Here is a 23056-nt window from a genome sequence, read left to right on the forward strand (position 1 = left end):
GATTTGCTGTACCGCTATAGGGTGCAGCACAAACATCAAATTATAGGAAGAGAAGATGATTTATTATGGAAAACAAGCAGCTCCAAAAATGGTTTGGTGATCAAGAATACTTTGCAAGCTCATCAGCAATAATGGGGCAACAATTACTAGCATAGGCCTACTGGTATGTAACAATTACTAGCATAGGCCTACTATAGGCCTACTGGTATGTAACAATTACTAGCATAGGCCTACTATAGGCCTACTGGTATGTAACAATTACTAGCATAGGCCTACTGGTATGTAACAATTACTAGCATAGGCCTACTGGTATGCAACAATTACTAGCATAGGCCTACTGGTATGCAACAATTACTAGCATAGGCCTACTGGTATGCAACAATTACTAGCATAGGCCTACTGGTATGCAACAATTACTAGCATAGGCCTACTGGTATGCAACAATTACTAGCATAGGCCTACTGGTATGCAACAATTACTAGCATAGGCCTACTGGTATGTAACAATTACTAGCATAGGCCTACTGGTATGCAACAATTACTAGCATAGGCCTACTGGTATGCAACAATTACCAGCATAGGCCTACTGGTATGCAATAATTACCAGCATAGGCCTACTGGTATGCAACAATTACTAGCATAGGCCTACTGGTATGTAATAATTACTAGCATAGGCCTACTGGTATGCAACAATTACTAGCATAGGCCTACTGGTATGTAATAATTACTAGCATAGGCCTACTGGTATGTAACAATTACTAGCATAGGCCTACTGGTATGCAACAATTACTAGCATAGGCCTACTGGTATGTAACAATTACTAGCATAGGCCTACTGGTATGTAACAATTACTAGCATAGGCCTACTGGTATGTAACAATTACTAGCATAGGCCTACTGGTATGTAACAATTACTAGCATAGGCCTACTGGTATGTAACAATTACTAGCATAGGCCTACTGGTATGTAACAATTACTAGCATAGGCCTACTGGTATGCAACAATTACTAGCATAGGCCTACTGGTATGTAACAATTACTAGCATAGGCCTACTGGTATGTAACAATTACTAGCATAGGCCTACTGGTATGTAACAATTACTAGCATAGGCCTACTGGTATGTAACAATTACTAGCATAGGCCTACTGGTATGCAACAATTACTAGCATAGGCCTACTGGTATGTAATAATTACTAGCATAAGCCTACTGGTATGTAACAATTACTAGCATAGGCCTACTGGTATGTAACAATTACTAGCATAGGCCTACTGGTATGCAACAATTACTAGCATAGGCCTACTGGTATGTAACAATTACTAGCATAGGCCTACTGGTATGTAACAATTACTAGCATAGGCCTACTGGTATGTAACAATTACTAGCATAGGCCTACTGGTATGCAACAATTACTAGCATAGGCCTACTGGTATGTAACAATTGCTTGACATGTTTAATTTAGTTATGAATTTTGCATTTGGAATTTGTTTAAAATGAATTATTACTGTGGTGAGGACGCACCTTAGGCGTGGCTCTTCACTTGCCCTCTTCAAACTCCCGTCAGTGGAGTTTCTCTTGTTGAAATGTATGCTGTTGTTTTCACGTTTAAATGAATAGGCCCTATGTGGTAAATCTCTATTCCGTCTAATACTACAATAAATGCTAGCATTTCATCATTCCATCCCCGAACCTTTCATTGCAACACGTAGACATTCGTTTCATGTTTGATAGGCTTCCGATACATTTTCATTTAGCCAACCATTTCTTACCCTCTGAGTGGCGCGATGTTTATTGTGCACATGCACGTTAACAAAACTCACGAGGTAGAAGTTCTGTGTATTTATTTTTATTAATTGTATGGTTTCCTTTGTTCATATTTCCCGGGTTACGTCTGAGTTCCGTGTGTCTGTGTCTCGGTCATTCTGATTGTGTATAATAGGAACGTGCGTGCCTCAGTGCACATAGAAATTGGCTACGTGGCCTGAGCTCCAGGCTTTGGAGTCAGAACGTTGAATGAGATAAAATTGTTCCATGTATGCATGTGTTGAAATCTCATGAATAATAATTAAGTCTGATTAAGACAAAAGTATGTGGAAATAAAGTTTCACATTGTAGAAGCCGTTGATTGGTGGTAATCGTATGGTCCTGGAGGCCAAGTGCTTATGTTGTGGAGGCCTACCTTTTAGACGACCTGTTAGACAGATTCCATTTGGTTTCTCAAGGGGAGGCTGTACAGCCTTGCCCTCTACCAGTGTCCATTCAGATAGGACAGGTTAAAAGGATTCTCAGGTACATTTGTATACATTTTAGCCAGTAGTCACAAAGTACCGGAGCATGTCTTTAAGTCTGATACAGAGGCTAATTCTTTTGGGCTATTGCCTGTGTACAGTTCCTTCAGAAGGACTTTAGACCCCTTGACTTTTTCCATATTTTGTTACGTTACAGCCTTATTCTAAAATTGATTAAAAAAGTATACATTTAAAAAAAATCAAATCTAAGCACAATAACCCATAATGGCAAAGCTAAAACTGGTTGTTAGAAATATTTGCAAATTTATACAAAATAAAAAACAGAAATAGCTTATTTACATAAGTATTCAGACCCGTTGCTATGAGACTCAAACTGGAGCTCAGATGCATCCTGTTTCCATTGATCATTCTTGAGATGTTTTTACAACTTGCTTGGAGTCCACCTGTGGTAAATTCAATTGATTGGACATAATTTGGAAAGGCACTCGCCTGTCTATATAAGGTCCCACAGTTGAGAGTGGATGTCAGAGCAAAAACCAAGCCATGAGGTTGAAGGAATGGTCAGAGATAGGAGTGTATCGAAGCACAGATCTGGGGAAGGGTACCAAAAAATGTCTGCAGCATTGAAGGGCCCCAAAAACACAGTAGTCTCCATCATTCTTAAATGGGACCCCTAAATGGAACCCCCAAGAGACTCTTCCCAGAGCTCGCCCCCCGGCCAAACTGAGCAATCAGAGAAGAAAGGCCTTGGTCAGGGAGGTGACCAAGAACCCAATGGTCAGTCTGACATAGCTCCAGAGTTCCTCTGTGGAGATGGGAGAACCTTCCAGAAGTACAAACAATCTCCGCAGCACTCCACCAATCAGGCCTTTCTGGTAGAGTGGCCAGACGGAAGCCACTCCTCAGTAAAAGGCACATAACAGCCAGCTTGGAGTTGACCAAAAGGCACTTGAAGGACTCAGACCATGAGAAACAAGATTCTCTAATCTGATGAAACCAAGATCGAACTCTTTGGCCTGAATGTCAAGAGTCACATCTGGAGGAAACCTGGCACCAAACCTACGGAGAGGCATGGTGGTGGCAGAATCATGCTGTGTGGGTGTTTTTCAGGGACTGGGAGACTAGTCCTGATCAAGGGAAAGATGAACAGAGCAAAGTACAGAGAGATCCTTGATGAAAACCTGCTCCAGAGAGCTCAGGACGTCAAACTGGTGCAAAGGCTCACCTTCCAACATGACAACGACCCTAAGCACACAGCCAGGACTGGCTTTGGGACAAGTCTCTGAATGTCCTTGAGTGGCACAGCCAGAGCCTGGACCTGAACCCGATCTAACATTTCTGAAGAGACTTGGAAAATAGCTATGCAGCAACACTCCTCATCTAACCTGACATATTTGATTTGACAGGATCGGTAGAGAAGAATGGGAGAAACTCCCCAAATATAGGTGTGCCAAGATTGCAGCGTCACACCCAAGAAGACTTGAGGCTGTAATCGCTGCCAAAGCTGCTTCAACAAAGTACAGAGTAAAGGGTCTGACTACTTATGTAAATGTAATATTTCCGTTTTTTATTTTTAATACATTTGCAAAAATGTCTAAAAACCAGTTTTTTTTCTTTGTCATTATGAGGTATTGTGTATAGATTGATGAGGAAAAAAAAGTAATCAATTTAAGAATAAGGATGTAGCGTAACAAAATGTTGAAAAAGTCAAGGGGTCTGAATACTTTCCGAATACACTGTATATTTGGTAAATGCACTGGTATATTTTATATGATATAGTGCTTTCACCATTGGATCACCAAGACCTGTAAATAAATCACTCTGAGCACGTCAACCTGCTGATGACCTGCTCATGTCCTTACGACTGCTACATGGTCCCCATTTCACCATTTCATCATCAACATGTGTTGTAGACAAAATCATGAAAAGGGCTGTCTGATAGTCTCAATGAACAGACAAAGATTTGTAGTTGAACAAGTTGTTGCATGGATAGATTTTTTTTTACTTGACTTGAGACTTTACTTGCTCTTAGAATGCACGACTTGGACTTGACACTAGTCTTGACCCGTTCTACTTGGGACTCGACTTGAGACTCGGACCTTGTGACTTGCTTCTGACTAGAATAATAGTGACTTGGTCCTACCTCTGACATTCGCTACCGAACATGTTTGAGGATAAATAAGACAGATGTGTAGCATAGCATCCAAACTTTGTAAAGTGCCATATTGTATTTAGTTAATTATTGGACTGCTAGGTGAGTATGGGGCATAGGTGGGAGAGATCTTTCCTGTTTATTTTTATTATTATCAAACCATCCCCCAAAAAGTAGCTAATAGCAAAACAATGTGTTAGTAAACCGCTAGCTAGCTGCACTACCATGTCAAGCCAATAGGTGGTGCCTGGTACACTCACCTACTGACCCAAGCGGCAGGGATGCCATGCATGGCGAACAGGGTGAACTGCAGGTGGTCAGTGGTGCCCGAGGCCTCCTTACAGCTACGCCCCTCCACAGGAGACTCCCCCTCGGCATGCTGGGAGATGGATAAGGAGGAGTCAGAGGAGGAGCTAGAGGAAGAGGAGGCGGGGCAGAAGGAGCGCAGGTAGAGCTTGGCCAGGTCATAGACGGCATCCGTCAGGAAGCACATGCTCTCCTCTACGGGGCTGAGGTGACCTGGAGGAGTCAACGGGTATGGAGAGGGTCATGTTAACTCAAACGATTTGAACTATTTTTTGTTGATTTCTGTAAGCAGGAAGTTGCTCCACTGTGTGTGATGATATTCGGATCATAGTCTTGCTGAGTCAAACTTTTAAATGTGTGTTTTTTTTAAAAATGTGACTGGTTGTTGTAGCACTCACCATTTGCCGAGCCACCTAAGGATTTGGAGCCCACCTGAGACAGAAACGTAAAACAGATATGAATGATGGGCATAGAAATCCAGTCCTGTCCTATCTCTTCAGTTCAGAGCGCTGTTAGTTTAGTTTATTAGGATCCCCGTTAGCAACCGCACATACAGCAGACACTTTATTTGTTCCATAAAACATAAACACATGACAAAGTACAGAACTGTTAGAGACAAAATAAACAACAGTGATATATTGTAAACAGAACATAATTACTATTTACACACTTATATACAGTAGAGTTAAATCAGATCTCTAGAGAGAGGAGAGGTGCTGTGACAATATCGTTTTTTATATATTTTTTTAAAGCTAAACTTTCTTTCCTCTGGTGGCGGAGCCTTCCACGATTACATGGCTCTATTCATAACTGTGACCCATTAAATCTGTTTTTGGTTTGGGTACTTTGAAGAAACCCACAGTGGCATGTCTGGTGGGGTATGCATGTCTGCTTGAAGTGTATGCAAATAGATTAAACAAGTGGTTAGGCATTTTCTATGGGAGGCACACAGTGCTACAAGTAACTGATGCAAGCAGTAGAATCAGATAAAAAAACATAAAACAAATACACCTTATGGAACAGCAGGGTCTGGGAAGACACGCATACGCATACGCACACACACACACACACACACACACACACAAACGCATACGCACACAAACGCACACACACGCTAGCACTCTACACACGTACATTGAAATAATGTTGTATGGTGGTATTATACATTTTGTATTATAGATATGTAGTGGTGTAATAATGTTATATGATTAATATTATTATAATATTATCTTCATGAACCCCAGGAAGAGTAGCTGCTGCCATGGCAGGAACTAATAGGGATTCCTAATAAACCCCAAGAAGAGTAGCTGCTGCCATGGCAGGAACTAATAGGGATCCCTAATAAACCAGGAAGAGTAGCTGCTGCCATGGCAGGAACTAATAGGGATTCCTAATAAACCAAGAAGAGTAGCTGCTGCCATGGCAGGAACTAATAGGGATCCCTAATAAACCCCAGGAAGAGTAAAGAGTAGCTGCTGCCTTGGCAGGAACTAATAGGGATCCCTAATAAACCCCAGGAAGAGTAGCTGCTGCCATGGCAGGAACTAATAGGGATCCCTAATAAACCCCAGGAAGCTTTCCTGCTGCCATGGCAACAGCTAATGGGGATCACTAATAAACCCCAGGAAGAGTAGCTGCTGCCAGGGCAGGAACTAATAGGGATCCCTAATAAACCCCAAGAAGAGTAGCTGCTGCCATGGCAGGAACTAATAGGGATCCCTAATAAACCCCAGGAAGCGTTCCTGCTGCCATGGCAACAGCTAATGGGGATCACTAATAAACCCCAGGAAGAGTAGCTGCTGCCAGGGCAGGAACTAATGGGGATCCCTAATAAACCCCAGGAAGAGGTCCTGCTGCCATGGCAACAGCTAATGGGGATCCCTAATAAACCCCAGGAAGAGCAGCTGCTGCCATGGCAGGAACTAATAGGGATCTCTTCTAAACTTGACCAAATTCAAAACAGAAATCCTTCTCTTTCATTATTAGATCTTCAATAGACAAATATGATGGTTCACTGTTGTCACTTCACTTCTCATTTTGTGCACTTTACTAGGTGAAATAGTCATTGAAATGAATGGCTACATCAAAAGGTTTTGTTAGTCGGTGCCCAGTAGTAGAGACGTGAACAACCCATACATTAATATATTAATATAATATATAATATATTCATATGATGTTTATGCATCGTTGAACATACCTCTGGCGAGCGTGTCCTGGGGAGGTTGACTGAGCGTTTGACTTTCTTGACTGCCTCCGTGATGGCCTGGGTCTCTACCTCATCCAGGGCACAGCACAGGTTCTTCACCATCTGAACCACCCCATCCACAGTCTTATACTGGGTACTCTGTGGTGGAACAAAGTCATTGTTCAGAGTGTGTGTGAGAGCAATCTCTATTGAGTTACTCAACAATGCAAGTGACTCTTGAAACAGCACGTCTTCCAGGAATCTATAGGCCTTTCGCAATTGTGTGTGAACTACCCACGCAACGCACAACCCCCATTCAACGCCTGATAGCAATTCTGCACCACAACCCCACCATACATGTTTAAGGCCTTCAATGCTGCATCAAAGAGGTGAATTAACTTCATAAATTACCTCATTCTGCAGGCAGATGTTGACTTGATTGTGATAGCCTTCCAGATAGTCGGCCAAGCCTTGCCTGGGGGGGGGGGGGGGGGGGGGGGCGAGAGAATCAACAGATAGTTATTGGGAATTCCAGATGGCCTTATTTGGATCCAGACAATGGTGAAGATGATGCGATAAGAAGCAGAAAGAAAGTTCCTACCTGGTGACCTTTTCCTTAAACAGCCTCTCCACTTGGCTCAGGTGCCTCTCCAAGTCCACCGGAGAGGAGTCATCTTCCGCCTGCATGCACACAAAGCATGAAACAATGAGATCTCACTGTGATCTCACTCCAGTCTCACTAGGTCCTCAATGGCTGCAGTCCAAACACATTATTTTTACCCCCTCAGCCCCCTCAGCTAGCCACTTTCCCTTGGGGGAATCCCCATTGTAACCGGATGGAGTTTGATTGCCATCTTAAATGGAGGTCCAATTCAATAACGTAGCCACCCTCGGTCCTCGATTTAGCTCAAGGGAGCAAGTGACATGGTCACGTGGTTGACATGACCCACAATTCAACACAAACTGTAGTCACGTGTCATACACTGGTGGCCACGAAGTTTCATATTTAATCAACACAGCTGCATTTTCGACAAGACAAAATGATAACACGAGCTTGCTAAAATATATGTATGTAGATGAATTTAGCATTGGCAAATTGGCTTAGTCTTGTAGTGAGTAGCCTATAAAAACGTAGCTAGCTTCATTAACATATTTTTGGCAATTCTGAAATGTATTGGAATAAATGACCAAACAATAAAATTAGCTGGCCAGCTATGGGTAACTGTAACTAGCAAGCTACCTGACAGGAGTTATATCTAGCTATGTTAGCTTACTAGGTACATTAATAGCTTTAGGTTGGTTGTTTTTAAGCTCAACTTCAAGATTTCCACCAAGAACGTTGTCTCTCCGATCATTACTTTCCCTCGCTTGGGCAAGGCACATTTAAGGGCTGAGGACCGAGTTTGGACTGCAGTTTCTCTAGCTATTGATGTGAGATATCTTTCTCTCTCTGCAAGTCTGCCCGTCGGTCTCTCTCTCCGCAAGTCTACCCGTCGGTCTCTCACTCCGCAAGTCTACCCGTCGGTCTCGCTCTCCGCAAGTCTACCCGTCGGTCTCTCTCTCCGCAAGTCTACCCGTCGGTCTCTCTCTCCGCAAGTCTACCCGTCGGTCTCTCTCTCCGCAAGTCTACCCGTCGGTCTCTCTCTCCGCAAGTCTACCCGTCGGTCTCTCTCTCCGCAAGTCTACCCGTCGGTCTCTCTCTCCGCAAGTCTACCCGTCGGTCTCTCTCTCCGCAAGTCTACCCGTCGGTCTCTCTCTCCGCAAGTCTACCCGTCGGTCTCTCTCTCCGCAAGTCTGAAAGTTTGTCTTTCTGGACGTCTGTCTGTTTCATTGACCTTCCTCCAGGCCTCTGACCTCTAGCTGGTCTTTCTTTGTGACAAACGCACACTCACCAAAGTGATACGTCGCTGATTGGTTTGTTGGTTTGGGTCTTACCGATCGTGCCAGATCCCTTCTCATGGTGCTCTGGGAGAGCAGCTGGAGCTTGATCTCTGCTTCCCACTTCCTGCAGCTCTGTACATACTCGTGGCTGCCCAGGCTGTGTTTACTATGGAGAGGACACAGGACCATAGGGGTCAAAGGTCAATATGATATCATGGCACCAATCGGAAAAAAACATCAGGGATTACCTTGGTCCAAAAAGAAACACTCATGTTCTTCTGTCTTTTCAATCCATTTTTAAATGTTTCCTGTTGCCTGCTCAAATGAACAACACCCGGCAGTAATATCCTTATGCTCAAACAATTGTGAGGCACGGGCCCAGTTCCATTTTAGCCTTCAGGCCCTAGCCCTTACCACCTCTCCTTTTGACATATATAGATCAAACGATGGAATGATGTCAGCAAAATAATGATGGTGGATCCACCTAGACATCCTATAGGCTACAGTGGGACTTCCAGCATCTTGTTTAACTTCTTGCGGATCAGTGAGACGCTACCGTCCCATTTCGACAACATCCGGTAAAATTAAAATTAATAAATATTAAACTTTCATGAAATCACATGTGCAATACATCAAAATAAAGCTTAACTTGTTATGGCTGCAATCCTGATATCGGTATAAGTGTCATCAACAACCGCTGAATAGCATAGCACTACATACAATAAATATTACTATAAATATTTATATTCATGAAATCACAAGTGCAATATAGGAAAACACAGTTAAGCCTTTTGTTAATCCATCTGTCGTGTCAGATTTTGAAATTTACTTTACAGCGAAAGCAATCCAAGCGTTTGTGTAAGTTTATCGATCGCACGATAAACATTAAGTACACTTAGATTCAGGTAGCTCGGTCACGAAAATCAGAAAAGTAATCAAATTAATCGTTTACCTTTGATGATCTTCGGATGTTTTCACTCACGAGACTCCCAGTTACACAACAGATGTTCCTTTTGATCTTTAGATTATTTTTAGATCCAAAATACCTCCGTTTGTTTGTCTCGTTATGTTCAGAAATCCACAGGAAAGAGTGGTCACGACACCGCAGACAAAAATTCCAAATAGTTTCCATAATGTCCACAGAAACATGTCAAACATTTTTATAATCAATCCTCAGGTTGTTTTAAAAATATATAATCGATAATATATCAACCGCAAATGTCTTTCACAGTAGGAGAGGGAAAAGCAATAGCTATCCAAATTCTGTTGCGCAAGCAAAACTCACGTGACCACTTGACGCGATGTTATCGTTCTGGCTCATTTTTCAAAATAAAAGCCTGAAACTATGTCTGAAGACTGTTGACACCTTGAGGAAGCGATAGGAAAAGGAATCTGGTTCATATCCCTTTAAATCCAGCAACGGGAGGCTATGGAACATGGAGTTTTCAAAATAGAAGCCAATTCCTGTTTTGATTTTCCTCAGGGTTTCGCCTGCAATATCAGTTCTGTTATACTCACAGACAATATTTTGACAGTTTTGGAAACTTGAGTGTTTTCTATCCAATACTAATAATAATATGCATATATTAGCAACTGAGACTGAGGAGCTGGTCGTTTACAATGGGCACCTTTTCATCCAAGCTACTCAATACTGCCCCTGCAGCCATAAAAAGTTAACTTGTTGTTAATCTAGCCGCCATGTCAGATTTCAAAAAGGCTTTACGGCAAAAGCAAACCATGTGATTATCTGAGGACAACACCCAGCACACAAATGCATAACAAATCATTTTCAACCAGGGAGTTGCGACATGAAAGTCAGAAATAGCGATATAATATATGCCTTACTGTTGAAGATCTTCTTCTGTTGGCACTCCTAAAGGTCCCAGTTACATTACAAAATGGTCATTTTGATCGATAATGTCTTTCTTTATATCCATAAAAACTCAGTTTAGCTGGCGCGCGAGCTTCAGTTAATAATCCACTCGGTTTCCTTCCTTCAAAATATATAAAAATATATACAAAATTACGTCTATCAACGTTTATAATCAAACTTTAGGTACCCTAATACGCAAATAAATGATACAATTTAAGACGGAGAATCGTTATTGTCTTTACCAGAGATAAATACCAAAGAACGAGCTCTAATTCACGCGCTTGAAAACACTACAGCCAAAATGGAAGCCACCTAGAAATTTTTTTTTTTTCTTCCAAAAACCAGCCTGAAACTCTTTCTAAAGACTTGACATCTACTGGAAGCCCTAGGAACTGCAATCAGGCACGATTTCGCCCTATTATTAAAGTACCAGCCATTGAAATCAGTGGTATGATGAGGGGGGGGGGGGGGTTGTCCTCTGGGTTTCGCCTGCCATTTCAGTTCTGTTATACTCACAGACATTATTTTAACAGTTTTAGAAACTTTAGAGTGTTTTCTATCCAAATCCAATTATATGCATATCCTAGCTTCTGGGCCTGAGTAGCAGGCAGTTTACTTTGGGCACGCTTTTCATCAGGAAGACAAAATACCACCCCCTAGCCCAAAGAGGCTAAACACTTAACACCCACTTAAAAGTTAGAGTTTCCATGAATCTAAAGAGTGAGAGGGGGACCTGACTTGAGATGCTATGCTTAGCAGGGAACAATGGAAACATCGGCGGAGTCTAATTCCATCACTTTCTGAGGGCTTGCCAAGACCAGACAAGGCTGGGAGAGTCTTGATAACACACACACACACGCACGAACTTGTAGCGAGACACAAAGCACTCAAAATGTGCGCACGTATAAGTATACACACAATGTGCCTAAGACCTGCTATTGCGCAACCCCTCCGTTGTTTATTAGTAAAAGCATCCTCTGCAAAATGGCCAAAAGGAAACATTTTCCTAACACAATTAAAAGACAAATAGCTCCCTGCTTGTGGAATGTTGGCAGTGATCTTATTGATATCCTTCTTTTTATCTCACTCCCCTCTCTCTGCCAGGGGACATTGAGGCGGGATTGTGGGAAACGCAGGGGTCAGTGAGGTTTCTGAGTATGTACAGAACTCACTTTTGCAGCACCTCCTCCTGGCCGCAGACCTTGAGGACGTAGCTGCCAATATCCACCTGGTTGAGGTCGTCATGAACCCAACATAGGGCCTGCATGATGAGGAGTTCCACAGGAGAACTCACTATGGGGTAGAAGGTGGTGGGTGGGAGAGAGAGCGAGGAGAGAGAGAAAGAGGCGGGAGAGCGAGAGAAAGAGGCGGGAGAGAGAGAGATTAAAAGAGGGGAGAGAGAAAAGGGGGGGAGAGGAAGGATGGTTAAAACAAGCATAATTGCATACACAGACCTGTAAAGTGTATCCTTCCCTTTTCCCTTCTTTGAAGTAATCACTGATTAGACATGATTGGTGAGCGCCAGCCCTCCACCACAGGGCTTTCAATGGTCTACTCATTTGTAATCAGTGAACACAAGAAAGGGAGAAAGGAAGAATGCACATGTAAAGAATTTGTACAGGGTCATAGGCTGCATCTCACACTACTAAGGGGCATCAGGCATAAAGCAAGATGGCCTTTGTCTATGTCTAGTCACAGGTAGGAGGGGAGCAGATTTTAATTAAAGGAGGAGGATAGATCTAGTGATCCACGCAATAAGTGAAGATTCCAAGTCCAAGAGGCTCAATGGAACTATGTCCGAAACGATCACTCATGTAAAAACAGTCAATAATTGGCCCGACAGAAGTTTAATTTTTTTTTTAATACCATGGAGGGCCTCTTGGATGGATTATACTCATACTTAACCTGTTCCCAGACCTGTCTTGCCAACTTCTATAGTCATGATAATGACCGTATAGGAGTTGTCAAGATATCATAAACAGATCTAGGACCAGGCTAATTCATATTCTATTACCATTTTCCCTTATTCAATAAAAACAGTTAACCGAATCCAGATCTCAAGATGCTACAGTACTCTGTTATTGGAAAACACATGTCAGCATGTCTCCTTCTAGGAAATATGTGTGTGTGTGTGTGTGTGTGTGTGTGTGTGTGTGTGTGAAACCTGACACACAACAGATCTGCCACTTCTGGCGGGGGGTTACTGCCTTCTCCGTTTGATGCCAACACACACACGAAAAATCACCCCGGGCTCTCCAGCAATAACAACCCCACACCCACTGAGGAATGGACCGGATTAAGGTACCAATACTAGAGGGATTCAGAGCGTGTTTTGATTGGTCACGCCTTGGTAGTGGGTGGGTGCTGTGAGGTGGCTTTCTAGGGATACTTGGGAGGCTAAAATCATCAACGACCGAAGAGGGGGGCCTTTTGGTAGCCTGTTCCCAGATCTGCTGGTGCTGCCTTGCCTCCTGGTCATAGGAGGAGGCAAGACAGCACAAACAGATCTGGGACCAGGCTGGCATTTCCGAGGGTGTGTGTTGATAAAATAAAAAAAATAAAAAAGACTCTACAAACTCACACATTGTGCTGGAATGTTTGAGACGTGCAAGGTCACACACACCAACATGGGTGTTAGGGGGTTGGTCTGGTCTAAAGCCGGATTGGTGTCTATGATTACAGTACTAGTCTAGCAACACAGCAGGATGCTAGGCAAAAGGAGAACATAACAAGTGAGAGAAAGAACATACCAGAAGATAATAAGAGAGAGAGAGAGTATGATGGCCAGTGCATTTCAGAGAACTGCAGCAGAGTTAAAAAGAGATGGTTTGATTAAGGTGGCATCCAACACTCAAAGCCACAAGACATCCACCTCAGCCAGTTCCCAGGGTTTCCCCTCTCCCCACACCAGGGTATCACTAACCTAAATCTTGCTGTTGGAGATTCTAGCCTAAGAAAGAAGTCATTATCTCCCCGGTAACAGAAGCCAGCTCGGCTCTGATTGGCTGTTAAATACAGTAAGAGTGTCAGCGGAGAGCAGAGAAGCTGCAACAGTAGCAGTTGGGGAAAGAGTTGTCTGGGAAAGAGTTGTCTGGGAAAGAGTTGTCTGGGAAAGGGTCGGCTTTGGAGGGGTTGCCTCGGAGGCGGAGCTACAAACCTGGGGTCAGCCAATGACAACGCACCCCCAGAGAGTAAACGAAAAGCCCTTTGGATGAATGAGAAGATAATATAGAGAAGGCCTTATACAGTAACTACTGCAGGACAAGTGTATAGAGAAGGCCTTATACAGTAACTACTGCAGGACAGGGGTATAGAGAAGGCCTTATACAGTAACTACTGCAGGACAGGGGTATAGAGAAGGCCTTATACAGTAACTACTGCAGGACAAGGGTATAGAGAAGGCCTTGGGGTGACACAGGGACAAGGATACAGAGAAGGCCTTTGGTGCAACACAGGGACAAGGGTATAGAGAAGGCCTTTGGGGCAGGGGCCCAACCTTTTATGTGAGGAGAGGGAATGTGGCATATTCCCACAACAACAAAACATATTTAAAAAAATGATAATAGTAAACTGGCTGATCCCGAATGCTGCTTCCTCCTTCAGACCTCTCATCCAGTGTTCTTATCTTCTATCAGTCTTAAAAAGGGAAATGCCTCAGATACAAATAGAAAAGTCAAATTAATTGGAGTTGGGTTATTGAAACCTGGAAGAGCTCCATTCTAAAAATGTTAAATTAAAATAAAAAAATTAAAAAAAAGAGGCCAATTGATGTCATTGCATACTTTTATGGGTATAAAGGTGTCCACCACGAAGCCTGCACACTCAGGATCGGGGACCACGGAGCACCTGTGTTTGGGTCAGGGTTGCAAAGAAACGTTCCTAAAATTCCCAGGTTTTCCAGAAATCCCGTTTGGAGGATTCTGTTTCCCCTCCTGATTCCCGGGAACTCTCCTCTCGGGATTTCTGGAAAACCTGGGAATTTTGAGAACGTTTATGGGATTTAGCAATGTTAGTAGGTGTATTGTGTTATTGTCCTTACCATCGCAGGTGAAGGTGACAGGCTCTTGGGACTCGGAGATCTCGATGGACACCTTGACGCTACAGCCATTGTCCCCGCCCCCGTCCCTCTGAGGGATGACTGCACTCAGCACATACCCCGGGTTGGTGTGGAGGTCATCATGGGTGAACTTTGACCTCAGGCTGAAAAAAAAGAAGCCAGTATGTCATCTTTACCGTTCATAAACTTCATATCCTTAATTATCTTATTTGTATTTCCTTAAATTAGCTTATCTAGAAGTTATACACCCATAAACTAGTAGATAATCCATTTATGATCCATTCTCCTACTTAACTTCCCATAAAAAAAAATAAAACATGTATTTTCACATACATTTCACTGTACCTATCTAGTGTGTTGTTTTACAGGGTCAGACAGACATATGCCGCCCCTGGAGCAGATTAAGTGCCTTGCTTAAGGACACATCAGCAGATTTTCACCATGTCGGCTCAGGTATTCGAACCAGCGACCTTTCAGTTACTGGCCCAACGCGCAAACCACTAGGCTACCTGGCGCACTTTTACGGCCCCGTACTTCCTTATGGGATCCAAAGAACTTCAAAAACTCTTCTGCTTTGCTGATATTTGTTGCATATCTGTGTTTATTGAATAGTGTGTGTGTGTGTGTGTGTGTGTGTAGTGTAATGCAGGTGTTCATCATGTCAGAGTGATTCCCAGAGCACAGATATTCATCACTGCACCCTGAAAGGACTGGAGTGAGGCTGCATACCGAATCATTCAAACATTATAGCACACACACACACACACGGTGGCTTACGTTGCTACGTCTTCACAGAAGGCTACAACTTCTAGGTTCTGGGCTTCCTTCTCCTCCAGGGCGGTGTACAGTACTCTCACAGGTCTCTTATCGTGCTGCGAGACAACGACACACAACACAACAGTAAGCAACCAGAAAAACGGTACATGGGCCAAAACACACATTTCAACCTCCATTGTGATGGTGTATATGTTTACTGGTGTTCATTTCATTTGGAATTTAATTGGTGTTCGGTTAGTCATGTATGTATGTATGTATGTATGTATGTATGTATGTGTGTATGTGTGTATGTGTGTATGTATGCATGTATTGTAAACAGATTAACACACAAAAACTTGCAGTAAAGACAGGAAATACAAATGAGCACCCTAACACTAAATTGGACCAATCCACGAATACATTTACACATTATACAAACTGACTGAGGCTCTATTCATTTAGTCTTGTGCATTTTCCCCAAAGTAACTGAGGTGTTTAGGAGAGGTGTATGCTGACGGCTTAAATAATGAGGAGACATTTTGATATGAACGCATTGAATCCCATCGAGTGAATAAACAGCAAGTCAGGAAGGGCAGAGACTGGGGCAAAAAGCTACACACACACACACACACACACACACACTAAAAGGACCCCCCTAGAAATTGAGTTCTGGGATTCCTGGATGTAGTGTGAAAGCTGCCGGGAACTGGCAGGAAGTACGCCCCATAATTTTACAAACTAGCCATCTAAGAATGCGTTTCCTTTCCTGTGCAACAGGAAATTACCAGCAAAAGTCCCGCCTCCTCTTCATCGTCTACTGTGATTTGGCACAACCGCACAAGAGGTGTGTTGGAATTTAGTGACATCACGATGCACACAGAGGAGCGCTGGAATTCAGTGACATCCCGATGCATGAAAGAGAATGACTGATTCTGCTCAGAGGGAATTGGGGAGGGTAACAAAAATGCCTGGTATGCAGAGTCCCTTTCGTGTGTTGTTCCATGTGTGTTACATTTTAAACCAAAAAACACAAATGTGTGATTTCTAGGACACGGACTAAAAGTGGCATCAGAGCACAGCTTTACACTGAACAACATTCCACTAGCAAAGTAATTGCACCTGGAGAGCCAATCACGTTCTCTGTAGCCGATGGAAAACCTTTAAACAGGTTAACATTCAGAAGACCACAGGGCCAGATGAATTACCAAAGACGCGTACTCCGAGCATGCACTGACGAGTGAGCTGGCAAGTCTTCACTGACATTTTCAACCCATCCTCAACCCAGTCTGTAATACCAACATGTTTCAACAAGACCACCATTGTCCCTGTGCCCAAGAACGCTAAGGTAACTTGTCTAAAATGAATATCACCCCATAGCACTCACATCTGGGTTGTTCGCCAATGCTGGAAGGGGGGCCTTCCCCCAGAGTGAAAAAGTTTGGGATCCCCTGCGCTAGAGAACATTGCCGGGCGGTGCTCAAACATAAGCACCAACACTTGATTAACAGTGTAAACTATTGTAGAGGATTTATTGCACGAAGAAATATATCAGGATTTTTTTTGTTTTGTTTCCTTTACAATAAAATGTAATCCTATAGCCTATTTTAGTTTCCTTTACAATAAAAACACTAATGTAATCCATTTGATAAACTTTATTTGTAGATTCGATTAGTAATAGAGTTAATAGGAAAAGTCCAGTTACAGCTCTGTTTTACAAAGTAGAAATTAAAAAGATGATAATAATAAATAATAAAACAACCCCAGGTGCAATGATTTGCCTAAACAAAAGCACCAGCGCATGAACAATCATAAAGGATGAATTCCATTAAAAAAAATTAATGACAAGATATAAAGTAATTTGTTGATCGTATTGGAAACTGTATTGTGGCCTTATACGCGTGCCTTTTCACATGAATCAATCTAGTCTTCTCTTTATGCTTCGTGGCCACAGTCGGTACACATTTTTCGGGGCTTTGTGCGAGCAAGCCCCACAAACAAAATTGATTGAACTTCAGTTTACGGGCCTTGTTTTGTGTGCACATAACGCACGTGTGGCATGGCCTCTCTAAAGAGGTTGTGTGGCATGGTCTCTGGGGAAAAAGGTCCACCCCATACCGATCATACCAAAATGACTCGAACATTCCGCGGACACACAAGAGTACAATAAATTCTTTGAGTTCATCCATAAACATGTCTCATGTACGGTTTCCTTTTCTGTGCACATAAGCAACAGTACAATCTGATATGCTGCAACATCTGCATGTCAAACTCATCACTCCTTTCTACCCAAACCGTGATATCCCTCCCAGACTCCTGTCTCACCGTGGCAGTTGGGATTAACGTCTATTGGCTCTGTTGTTTTTCTGCGGCGAGACTCAGGCATCGGAGGCAGAGGCTCGAAGTAAACATCAGAATCAGATTACTTTTCATCAGCAACGTCGATTTCAAGTTCAATAGCCAACCCACCATCCAACTCATCTAAATTCTGCAACATTTGCAATGCTGTCAGTGCATCCGTTTGTTTGGTTGGGCTTGCTATTGTATGGTTGTACTCAGCGTCTATAAAATGGTATATCATTTCCTGAGTCATATCAATCTTTCATAATAAAATAAGACCGCCCACGACTCTTCATCATTACACTATTGTTCTAAATTCAATCATCCTCTTCACCCTCAGAATTCAGATCAAATTCAATCACCCTCTTCCTCATTCAGTTCATTGAAGTCACATGCACCATTATCAGTTTGTCAGGTGTCTATTGCCCATTCATCGATGACAGAATAGCATATTTTAATTGTATGTTATTGGTTTTTGCTTTTATGTTTTGTTGCAAGTGGTCATGTTCTGAATGCATGAACAGCACGGATATTCTTGGAAAAAGTGACAGTTGGAAATAGAGCTGCACCTCTTCAATTGAGAGTTATATGACACTAATACACTACTGCTGGTTCTTTCTGATACTATATAGAAATTAAAATGTCTTACATGCATGTGACTCTGAAGGAGGATTTGATAAAGTGATGCTCCTTTCCAGGCATCTGTAAATTACATCTCTTCCTGTACAAACTGCTAGGCCTAAGTCACTCAGTTTTTTTTTAATATAAATGGACAATAATCTATCTATATATAGTCTATAGGTTAACAGGTTAACAGCCTATTGGTTAGAGCGTTAGACTAGTAACCGGTAGGTTGCAAGTTCAAATCCCCGAGCTGACAAGGTACAAATCTGTCGTTCTGCCCCTGAACACCACAGTTAACCCACTGTTCCTAGGCCGTCATTGAAAATAATGAACTTGTTCTTAACCGACTTGCCTAGTTAAATAAAGGTAAAATAAATTTTAAAAAATGTAGGCATAGTTGTGGTGGGCCTGACTGGCATTGTTCCTTTCCTGCTCATCAACTTTGATCGAGTCAAGGATATGTTTTGTATTATTCTGAAGGCCTAATGCAACACATAGCATATTTTCGTTTCCCTTACAATACATTTGATTAGTGATAGAGTTACAGTCAATAACAGTCCTGTAACAGCTTCTTTTTACAAAAGATAAACATAAGAGAATGGCATCAATTCGCAAGGCACACGGTCAAATTATTAATATGAGCGCCAATTCTGATAAAGAGGCATAACAAACATTACACTATTGTTGTTCTAAATGAAAATCAACGTCTTAATCGCCCATTCCATCCATGTCATTCTGTGGGCTGGTATCGTTGGTGCATTCAGAAAGTATTCAGACCCCTAGACTTTTCCCACATGGTTACGTTACAGCCTTATTCTAAAATGAATTTAATACTCCCCCCCCCATACAATGTCCCATAATGAAAACAGCTTTTAGAAAATGTATTAAAAACAGAAAAACCAAGCCATGAGTTGGAAGGAATTGTCCATAGAGCGCCAAGACAGGATTGTGTTGAGGCACAGATCTGGGGAAGAGTACCAAAAAATGTTCTGCAGCATTGAAGTTCGTCAAGAACACAGTGGCCTCTGTTTGGAACCACCAAGTCTCTTTATAGAGCTGGCCACCTGTGGAGATGGGAGAACCTTCAAGAAAGACAATCATCTCTGTAGCACTCCACTAATTAGGCGTTTATGGTAGAGTCGCAAGACGGAATTCACTTCTCGGCAAAAGGCACATGACAGCCTGCTTGGAGTTTGCCAAGAGGCACTGAAAGACTCTCAGACCATGAGAAACAAGATTCTCTGGTCTGATGAAACTAAGATTGAACTCTTTGGCCTGAATGCCAGGCGTCACGTCTGGAGGAAACCTGGCACCATCCATACGGTGAAGCATGGTGGTGGTAGCATCATGCTGTGGGGATATTTTTCTCACAGCAGGGACTGGGAGACTGGTCAGGATCGAGGGAAAGATAGAGAGATCCTTGATTAAAACCTGCTCCAGAGCACTCAGGACCTTAGACTGGGGTGAAGGTTCACTTTCCAACAGGACAATGACCCTAAGCACACAGCCAAGCAAACAAAGGAGTGGCTTCATCGCTCTGAATGTCCTCTGAATGTCCTTGAGTGGCCCAGCCAGAGCTCGGACTTGAACACGAGCAAACATATGAGTTCTGAAAATAGCTGTGCAGCGACGCTCCCTATCCAACCTGACAAAGCTTGAGAGGATCTGCAGAGAAAGCGAGAAACTCCCAAAATACAGGTGTGCCAAGCTTGTATCATCATAACCAAGAAGACTCAAGGATGTAATCGCTACCAAAGGTGCTTCAAAGTACTGAGTAAAGGGTCTGAATACTTACGTAAATGTGATATTTCCAGTTTCTAAAAACCTGTTTTTGCTGCCATTATGGGGTAGTGTGTGTGGATTGATGAGGGAACATAAACATTTATATATAAATATATTTTAGAATAAGGCTGTAATGTAACAAAATGTGGAAAAAGTCAAGGGGTCTGAATAATTTCAGAATGCACTGTATATTGTTTTATCAAAATATTATAATTCATTGTTTTTATTTCGTATCCCAATACCTGGGTGTATGTAGTAATGCATGAAAACAAACTGATTAAGAACATTTGAGGTAAAAAAAAAAAAAAAAGAAACCTCCAATGTTTTATCGGAGCCCCTCTGTCGGGCACCATCTTAACCATAGTTAAGATGGCACCCACACACACACGCTGCTGCTACTACTACTGTCTGTCTATTATCTATCCTGTTGCCTAGTAACTTTACCCTTACCTATATGTACAGTACATCGCTACCACAATTACATCATACCCCTGCACACTGACTTGGTACTGGTACTTCCTGTATATAGCCATGTTATTTTCTACTCCCTACATTCTACTCGCTGTTGTCTACAAAGCATGTGAAATAAAATTTGATTCTACACTTCCAAAATCTAAACACGCACACTTAATGGCCAGCAAGGTAATGTCAGTTTTGTTTATAGAGAAGGTCCCATCTTTCCAGTTGTTTATAATAACAGGATGTTATGGCTGTCTATCTGTAACTGATGAAATGAGTAGTACAATGGTAATGCTGTACTGCAACATAAGAGTCTGCCTTCTTCATGTTGGTCATTCAGCGGGTGAAGAACAGAGCAGATTAGCTCATAAAATAATGCTCACTTTGCTCAGCGGTTCTTAAAAACTTCACACAAGCAAAACCAACAACTCGGACATGAAATGTGACTGAACCTAGAAGTGGCATCAGGGTCGTGTTCATTAGGTGCCAAACGGAAGACAACCGACTGGAATATGGAAAGACTACCTGGACTTGTCCAATAAGAAAATGCTTATTTTAGCTTTCCGTTGAAAAAAAAAAAAAAAAAGTTTAAGTATTTGTTGCGGAGAACTTTTACAGAGACAAACATGGTTTTGACCCGAAATAGTATTAAAATGAAACATTTACAAAGCAGTGTGCTAGTAGCGTCGACTTGGCTGAGACCCCAATCTCTCGCTCTCACCAAGCACCTTGTACATCCCATCTAGCCAGGCAAGAAAGGAGTGAGGGATTAGCAGTGTGTGTTTTTATACACAATCCATTCATTGAAAACAAACGTTCAAAGATAATCCAATGAGGCATTGTGAGCGGTGTGTTCACTCACATCCCACCTCAGGACAGACACCGGGATGTTAGACAGGCCTGTCTTTGTATTCTCTGTTTCATTGTCTGACAGGGGTGAGTAAGTGAGTGAGAGAGAGGATGGGTAAGGCCCATGTGACTCACAGATCATTAATCTAATGTGGTTTGCTTTAGTCCACCCTACTGTTCTAAGTCAGGTCCAGTCTGCTTTACAGCTCCTCCGTCTTAGGTCAGTCTTAAGAGTAAACAGTAAACCACTTTATTGTCCCAGGCTTGTCCAGTTTTGCTGCCTGTAGCAGTCCTAGAATGGTACCTACTTCACTAGCCCAGGTTATTAGTGGTTTAGTATTGTACTTTCCTTCTTTCTATTGTACTTTCCTCAACCTCTTCACCATTCTTGGTTGGCCCTGGTTAACTAGGTCAAGAGAACCAGCTGACCAAATGAAGTCTAACTTCCTGATTTGAAAGAGGAAGTCAATGATTTCTCTCTAGTTTAAACTTCCACTGAGGAATTATAGAAATCAAATTTTTCAACAAAAGTTGCAGTTGTTGTCTAGCTAGGACTTCACCAGCTATTTCAGAGGATGCCATTGGTGTTGTTTCCCTCACCCACAATTTTTACCCACGATGTACTTCCTGTTTGTTGAAAGTAAAACCGGGTGAGAGGTGAAGACACAGAGTTCACTTGTATCCATCGTCACTCTGTAGGCCCATCGATACACCACCACACAGGGCGTATGGACGAGATCAGTATGCAGCACGAGAATTATAATTTAGTCATAACTGCTCTGCCATTTCCTGGTTTCTAAAATTCTAATAGTTTGCCTAATTTCAGTTTATATGTCACAAAATAAGCAAGTATAGTGTAGCAAATCATTGTGCCATTTAAACCGCTGTGAAATATGTTTTCCCATAACCAAAAATATTGTATTTTCAGCTGGTGTACAAAACTGAAAGTAAAAATATTTTTAAAAAACTAAAGAATGGGAACAATAGAAATAACACACACAGCACCAATCTACTGCTTCTTAGACTTGCTTTCAATGAGAATGACAGATATATAACTCAAATTTGTATGTGAATGAGGTCGGGTCACCCAAAAAGTTACATATTGGGAAAGGGATATACTGACCTAGTCAGTTGTACAACTGAAATGTGTCCATTCATCAACTGTGCCCATTGATCCACTGTCCCCACACACAGAAACAAGCACCATAGCCTGTCGTAACAGGCAAGTCCTAGCTAGTACTCTGCTGTGACGACACAGGCGTTCTGTGCGTACAAAAGTCTTGACTTCGCAATGACTGAACTCTATGGTGCACTTCAGTGCTCTGTTGCAGGTGGTGATGTCCCCTGGGCTTACAGCATGCTGGGAAGTCCTCTCGGCTTTCCAATACAAACTGCAGGGGGAGCTGGCCTGACTAAATGTTTTTTTTAAATCTGAGACATATCCGTTGTTTGAGCAGTTAATGTTGTTTGCTTGACTTTGGTTCTTCAATACAAGGGCCCGGTCCTGGGCTTAGCTACCACAGGTTGTCAAAGAGAGAAAAAACAAACAA

At 42.4% G+C, this 23056-nt stretch overlaps 1 protein-coding gene across 1 annotated transcript in view; it reads right to left on the minus strand.

The window, feature by feature from the left end:
* The window catches only part of LOC110522731 (phosphatidylinositol 4-phosphate 3-kinase C2 domain-containing subunit alpha), a 66603-nt gene that overhangs the window by 29714 nt on the left and 13833 nt on the right, over window positions 1–23056 (minus strand). The window contains exons 3-11 of the mRNA XM_036969413.2: window positions 15477–15571; window positions 14682–14842; window positions 11815–11935; window positions 8824–8935; window positions 7490–7569; window positions 7300–7363; window positions 6901–7047; window positions 5102–5135; window positions 4658–4916 (exon numbers count right to left, since the gene is read on the minus strand). Of these exons, the coding sequence (XP_036825308.2) occupies window positions 4658–4916; window positions 5102–5135; window positions 6901–7047; window positions 7300–7363; window positions 7490–7569; window positions 8824–8935; window positions 11815–11935; window positions 14682–14842; window positions 15477–15571 (1073 nt within the window). The remainder of the gene's footprint in view (window positions 1–4657; window positions 4917–5101; window positions 5136–6900; window positions 7048–7299; window positions 7364–7489; window positions 7570–8823; window positions 8936–11814; window positions 11936–14681; window positions 14843–15476; window positions 15572–23056) is intronic.

The sequence above is a fragment of the Oncorhynchus mykiss genome, chromosome 4, assembly GCF_057628025.1.
Source record: "Oncorhynchus mykiss isolate SJ-2025 chromosome 4, ASM5762802v1, whole genome shotgun sequence".
Classification (NCBI taxonomy): domain Eukaryota; kingdom Metazoa; phylum Chordata; class Actinopteri; order Salmoniformes; family Salmonidae; genus Oncorhynchus; species Oncorhynchus mykiss.